The sequence below is a fragment of the Orbicella faveolata genome, unplaced genomic scaffold (assembly GCF_042242905.1).
Source record: "Orbicella faveolata isolate gen_17 unplaced genomic scaffold, um_ofav_v1 contig_12, whole genome shotgun sequence".
In the NCBI taxonomy this organism is placed as follows: Eukaryota; Metazoa; Cnidaria; class Anthozoa; order Scleractinia; family Merulinidae; genus Orbicella; species Orbicella faveolata.
In genome coordinates this window covers 2,710,001-2,716,838 of record NW_028301539.1, presented here as the reverse complement: position 1 = coordinate 2,716,838, position 6,838 = coordinate 2,710,001, and the positions used below count along the sequence as shown (strand labels likewise).

The window sequence follows — 6,838 nt, the reverse complement described above, 5'->3', positions numbered from 1 at the left end:
TATTTATTTTCCTTCATGTGCTATAAATCCTCTTTACTCTCAAGCATTCTCAATTCACTGTTTAAAGATTTGTTTAAAGTTTCGTTGTTGTTCATCTGTTTCTTCTTTTACAGATCATTATTTAAACATACAAGCAGGGCGGCCTCCTATATAGATGGAGAAGAAAATTCAATATACATTTTACATTTTGAAGTCGATTTAGGCGAGAAAACACTCGAAGAATAACAACCTTCTTTTGTTAATGTTTTCTGAGCGGAAAAGTCCACAATCATTACCTAGAAATGATTGTATTTGTTTTGTGTCAATTTACTGTCTCTCTGAAGTTTGCCGCCCTGCCAATCAGTTTCAATGACCATCGTTCAACATAGAAATTGTTTCTCTGAAATAACAATGTCGATAACTGAAGACCCTGTAAGCCAATCAAATGCCATTCTGCAGCCACTTGCGTGGTGGATAGAAATGAAACTTGGGCATAAAAAAAGCCGCTAAAAGACCATTCAGTTGATTGACAATATTTACTTGTGCGTTTAAACTTCGTCTTACTAGTTCAATTGACTCTTCTATGCCAGATGTCGGATTTTCAAATTCGAAATGTTTATCTAAATTGGTGTTATTAGAAATTCATAGAATTAATAACTAGGAGGTGAATTTTGGCAGCCATTCGTTCAAAGGTGTGTGAAACAAACTTTAATGAACTTAATGAGGTACATCTGGTTCTGAATTATTCGTGTTCGCCAGGCATCAAGGCGTTCGTAGCCATAACCACTGTGTTATTAGTCAACAAATTAAAGCGCGGACACTCAACACAGGCGCTGAAATCCCCACAGGTTAAAAAATACCAAGTCCTGGCTTTTGATAGAGGCGAAACACTTCGCTTTACCTGAAGTGTACAAATTTGGCGACTGGATCTCTAACCATTTGTTGGAAGTGAAGCTGTCTCGAATATTACTCGTCTGGAAGGTAAACTTGTCTTTTAATGTTTTTATGACGTTATTTAACTGTATGTGTGCTTGCTCCTAACTTTCAAATTCAAACCCTTTCGCCGGTCTACAAAAAATAGCACGTATGAGAAAAACATTTCTCTTAAGTAGTGGATGAAGTTATAATGTAAAGCGAAAGCAAGTTGAAAGGCTAAATAGGAAAAATAAATGATGTTAAATCCTTCTCAATGCAACTAAATGAACAGAACGACATCAGATCCGGTTCAATCATTTCACAAAGACAAACAACCACTTCACTGATTATACGCACAAATCCTGTCTACCGACTTTCAACCGGCAAAGTAGTAATGAAGTAAAAAACGAACAAATTTTACGGAATTGATTCTCTGCCAGTTGCCTAGCCAAGAGTATTCCGAGCTTGTTTTGTTTACAGTTCGTATTTGTTTTGTCGTAAGCTAAGTAATGGTTGATTTTTAAGAAATCAATAGCTTTTTATATTAAAACGAGAAAATGAAGAATTTTAGGACAATATAATGTACTGTCTGTTTGGAAACCGCATAACCGCAAATGCATCATTTCTTTGTAGGAAACCATTCAAATGAATTTCTTGTCAATCACAAAAGTTCGCCTCGATTCTAAAGAGTGCACATTAGAGAAAGAACCAGACGCTCAAGATTCGGACATTTCTAGCTCAACAAATGAGAAAATCAATGGAAATTATGGAAAAGAAAACGACGAGAAACAAAAGAAGTACAAAACAGTAATCGGTGAAAAGATTTGGCGACCGTCGCGAAAGGGGGAAAGTGGAGTCAAGTCTTTAACAATGTCGCCAGTACCAACCAACACGAATTCTGAGTCGAGCTCATTCCCCAAACTCGTAGCGAAAGAGAAAGATGACAGAAAGGGGAACAAAACTGAAAACGGAATATTGACGATGAAGCGATCCAATTCGGCCCCAGGATGGTGTTACGTACCAGCGAGAGTGACAAAACAGAAGTTTCGACTTCCTTGCATTCCTGATTTGCAAACACTGTCAATCACTGATGACCAGCCAATTGAAACACATAGTAAAACCCTTGTCGTGGAAGGAAAGAAGCTTGGATCGACAGGTGAAACGGGTTTTACTCTAGATTCAGTAGATAATAGTAAAAATTTGCCAAAGAGCGACATAAAAGTTATCATTGAAGACCATGGCCACCGCGACGTTCAAGCAAAGAAATTAAGCCACGAAGATGATGAAGCGATAGAAAGTGAGAAAAAACGTTTCCACGGAGACTTGTGCGACGATTCGTTCCCGGCAATTAAGAAAACAGAATTTCGTGTCAAGTCCGCCTACGCCAGCTCAAGCAAGATACACAACACCTATCTACAATCAAGATTCGGTAAAAGCGTTTACGAAAGCGGGGCCAAGAAGACGGCGTCTGGTGCTGGCAAAAAATACCAGGTGTATTGGGCGCCAGTATTGATTAAGAAGCAAATGTTATATAACCGCACCGTTGGCGCGAGTGGCAGGCAGGAATACCGCGGGGAGAGAAATTCTACTGAGGATAACCGCAGCAAAAAGAGAAAAGTTAACATCCATGGAAATAAGGGCAATCTGTGTCAACAGGAGAGTGAATGTTCTTCAGGAGTGGCGTAAAAGCAGTAATGAACATTTTTGACTTATTTCAAGAGTTTTCAGTTTAAATCTATCAAGTGAAGTTTGAAAACAGCCTCTTATTTTCTTTTTATGTCTGTATTTGTAACATTTGAAAGAGATTTTTGGATACCGTAAACTTCCGAAAGTAAAGACCCCCCGAAAGTAACGACAAAAAGTTATGGCCGCTAAATCCCGAAAGTAGAGAGCCGGCCCACTTCTGTCTTTTATTTCGTATAAGATCTCAGTGCTACAAACTTTGTATAACGATTTTTGCTCCCCGAAAGTAACGAGCCTCAAAGGCTGCTAATTCCACTAGTCAACGTTCGATGTCTTAATATTGTGACATGGCTCCGAGGCTTTCAAGACAGTTTCTTTTGTTCTTAATTTCCAAAAGAAACTTGCATACAAAGAAAACAACACCAAATATAGAAGTTTGTCCGCAAAGCCTTGGAGCCATGTTAGAATATTGCTAATTAGTATCACCCAGCTAGTGGACTAATGCAAATCCTGCTTTTTGATTGGCTACGCTACTAGAGGACTATTAGTAATAGTCCTCGAGTAGCGAAATTGGCGCAATCGAGCGTGACGCTTTCTTTCGTTTTATTCCCCAATAAATATTTCTTCAACTTGCCTTTACTAACTTTATTATTGCCTTTTTTGTCCGACTAGTTGGATGATACTAAAACAATTAGACCCTTCGCCCTCAAGCGCCACGGGTCAATAGCCCATTCGGCTTCGCCTCATGGGCTATTGACCCGTAGCTCCTGCGGGCTACGGGTCTAATTGCTAAATAGATCGAACGTTGCCTATTGAGTGTTTGATTGGCTCTTTTACTTGTCCTAAATAGTCGTGTGAAAACAACACTATAGTCATAAGATCTCGAAATCCCCAATTTTGAATTTTATCAATAAAAAGAACGAAGTTATCTTAGTTTAGCCCAGACCACTGGGTTTTGTAAGGCCAAAGAGCAGAATTATTCAACATATGATTCTAATCATCCAACATTATGTACATACATGTATTCAATTATCGTTGTCAGGCTATCACGTGCACATGTTTTAACATATGCAAAGACAATTTTCAAGTGCAAATGGAAACTTGTATAATGTTGGTCATTTCACCTTGTTTTGAGAAGATGGCTATATACTTCATGCACAAAAATGTACAACTTACCTTCAGAGCCTTTGTACCGTTAATTAATCGATTAGAAATTACTCGTGGTTAGCTTTACCAGGTTTTTGTTAGATTCCCAAATTACTGAAGTTGAGAGACTTCAATTTAAACCGGAAGCTCTGATTTTAAAGCTTTTTGAAAAAAATACGTGGATATTACAGACATCTTGTCTGCAGAGTGATTTATGAGTGTTCGGCATAGGACAGACACCTGTATGTTTGTGAGAGTATTGGTTCAATTATCAGAGAATCGAGTAAAAATAGAACTGTAACCAGGATAAGACATATTGGAATAAAAACGTTCTCTTACATAGGAGAAACCGGAAGATGCTTCCAAACCCGAAAAAAGGAACATCAACGAAACTTGAAGAACTATTCAAATGGCTCTAATGTTGCCAACCATGCGTGGCAAAACAATCACTCCATTGATTTCGACAATGCTTGTGTCATTGACAAAGGCAATGACCGCGTTCGAAAAACACTAGAATCTTGGCACACAGCAAAAACCGTCGACGCGGATAACAACTCAAAACCGTTGCCTAGACAATATTCTATTTTATTGTAATCAGGCCTCATTTACATCTTTATCTTCTAGCTTTTTTCACGCTTGTCTTTATTCCAATATATCAGAGAATCGTAAAATATTTACTTCACCACTTTACAAACAGAACGTAACCTTGAGCAAAGGGAATCTAGAAAAAAACAACAAAATACGACTACTTACAACAAGAATTTTTAGTCAATATTAACCTTGAACCCGTACGGTTAAGAAATCGCCGCAGCTGTCTGATTGCTGTGCAATTAAGTCGAATTTTAACCGCACATTTATCGCTGAATGTCACAATCATCTATGTATGTGGCATGTTCAAGTTGTTCAATCTTTGCCATTTTAATTCAGGATGCCACCAGCACGCGCGCTCTTAAAATAAAAATTTCGCAAACCCACACGATGTATTCACAATAGCGAAGTAGCGAAGAAGCGAAGTTTCTACGCTTAATGTTCATTGTTTAGACTAATGGTTTCTCATTTAGTCTCTTTAAACTGCGGCAGATTGCAAGAACAATATATCTCACTGTCTATCTTTGTAATGTTTTGTTTTCATGGATCGTTTAAATACATAATAAATAAAACCCTTTTTAAATAGCAGTGAAATAAAAGTGATTGAACACTATACAGACACGATCATTTAACGAGAAAAAGAACTCGCAAAATCCTCCTATTGTTTCGTTGCTGCGAACTTTTATAGCACAGAGCTTTCGTCCCTCGAAGCCAAAACCGCACTGGAGGTAGCAGCCCTCAAGCGGAAACGTCTTTCAGCAAGACTGATGGTCGACTTGTATTTTTGCCTTGTATAAAGCTCTTGTCTTCCTACCATCAAAGACGCTGGATCGTCAATGTTCCACGCGTCTTGTTTGGCAGGAATTGAGCGAGAAGACGTTGACGCCCGGCGCATTGTTTCCCGCCATAAATCTTGTCGGTAAATCGGTGGAAGCTGTGATGGTGTACTCGCCTCTGGAAGGCTTTCACTGACTTCTTCGTCTCCAATACGAAGAGGTAAAACCTGCAAAATCTCGTCGACGCTTGAGCCATTACTTTCAGCGGGAGCTTCTTTGCAAGAAATAACAGCTTTCGCAAATTCTTCCCCGAACTCAGAGCTAGGGGATCGTCTTCCATTGTAAGTTCCAGATTCAAACAGCGGGAATCCCGAATTTCGCGGAATCCATGATAACGATGTTGAGTCTCGGCGAAAATCTCGAGGAAATTCTAATCCTTTTTCATACGGTTTGAAAGGGACGAGCTTTGACACCGGCACAGAAAGAGAAACTCTTGGCTTTCTTAATTGTTCTTGCTTCTTCAGCGTTTCCTCGAGGAGTTCTTTCGGCTTTCTTCTCGCCTTCTGTGTATTAGCATGCTTATTGTACGCGTCCTCGAGTTCTTCGCTTGCTCCATCGATATCTTCGGAATCTCTTGGCGGCAAATCATCCAAATTGATATTTCTTTTCTTTACTTCTTTTATCGCATCAGCGTAAAGCTTTTGCATTCGCTTGTCGCTGCGAGATGCCTTTCGATGTCCCTTTGTCTTCTTCTTGCCCATACCTACAAAAAATCCTTTGAAAAAAATAATAATGGCATACATACATGTTGTTATTGATCGCTATTACACCGTGTAAATTCAGATAACCGTGCCGGCATTCCCCGATATCCATTTCCAAATTAGCCAATATGCATTACTTAGTTATGATACCCTGACACCGTACAATTATCTTCAGTTATGTCATTAAACCTACCTCAAAGAAACGGTTTAATTTTAACGAGATCTCTTGGTAATATATATATATATATCCTTGAAACGCGGCTAAGTACAGCCAATTCTTGTGTAAATATACATCTTCACCCGTCGTATCTTCGTGTAAACAACACTAAGAAAATCTATTTTGGAACGGCAGATGTTGTTGGTTTACAAATATGCTTGGATGATAACGCATGCGCGCTGCTTGACTTCCAATTTCAAGCTTTCATTCAAGACATCATTATTTTATTAAGCGTTTTAGTTTTTACCGCAAGCTTTTAAAAACTCACTCTAGGGAAGCTTTAGACAGATAAACGTCTAGCAGATACCGTTTTGCAAGGTCGATTATCGTTTTTTGATAATCAAAACACTAAGTCGAGACGCTTTCAGCAAAACGAAGCAATTGTTTGGATGTGAAAATAACACCGGGTGGGTTAAATGATTACGCAATAAATTAAGAAAAACCATACTGTTTTTAAGGGCTTTGTTTTACCGAAAAAAAAAACAACAACAGTAGGAGAATATCCTTAAATAATATTGCCATTTTTAAGTCTAAGAATACATGACAGGACAATAGCTTGCCATGTAGGATTGCAAAATTTAGGAGGACATAATGGATAATAACATGATACACATAAAAAAGTCTTTCAAATTTTAAAGCAACGTGCACAAAATAGGTATTGAAGGCTGTTTATTGTTTATTTCCGCCTAATGTCATCACATCATCAGAACGAAAAGCAGAAACTGACGGATAATCGTTAAAACAAAACAAATGTCTTTGTATTCTTAAATGTT

The 6,838-nt window shown here is 38.4% G+C and overlaps 2 protein-coding genes across 2 annotated transcripts in view; one reads left to right on the top strand and one right to left on the bottom strand.

The window, feature by feature from the left end:
* Nucleotides 1-683: 683 nt before the first annotated feature.
* On the top strand, nucleotides 684-2,650 carry LOC149116105 (uncharacterized). Its single transcript, XM_089282034.1, has 2 exons — nucleotides 684-960; nucleotides 1,528-2,650. Exon 2 carries the CDS (start codon nucleotides 1,540-1,542, stop codon nucleotides 2,578-2,580), a length of 1,041 nt encoding a protein of 346 aa, XP_089138160.1. The 5' UTR covers nucleotides 684-960; nucleotides 1,528-1,539; the 3' UTR covers nucleotides 2,581-2,650.
* A 1,637-nt stretch (nucleotides 2,651-4,287) lies between these two features.
* The window catches only part of LOC149116104 (uncharacterized), a 2,657-nt gene continuing 106 nt past the window's right edge, over nucleotides 4,288-6,838 (bottom strand). The window contains exons 1-2 of the mRNA XM_089282035.1: nucleotides 6,042-6,838; nucleotides 4,288-5,862 (exon numbers count right to left, since the gene is read on the bottom strand). The exon at nucleotides 6,042-6,838 is cut by the window's right edge and continues 106 nt beyond it. Coding sequence (XP_089138161.1) covers nucleotides 4,994-5,848 — 855 coding nt within the window. The 5' untranslated portion in view covers nucleotides 5,849-5,862; nucleotides 6,042-6,838 and the 3' untranslated portion in view covers nucleotides 4,288-4,993. The remainder of the gene's footprint in view (nucleotides 5,863-6,041) is intronic.

Bases quoted from the DNA above. Each gene is read 5' to 3' on its own strand.
- LOC149116105 (XM_089282034.1), top strand. From the start codon at position 1,540: ATGAATTTCTTGTCAATCACAAAAGTTCGCCTCGATTCTAAAGAGTGC.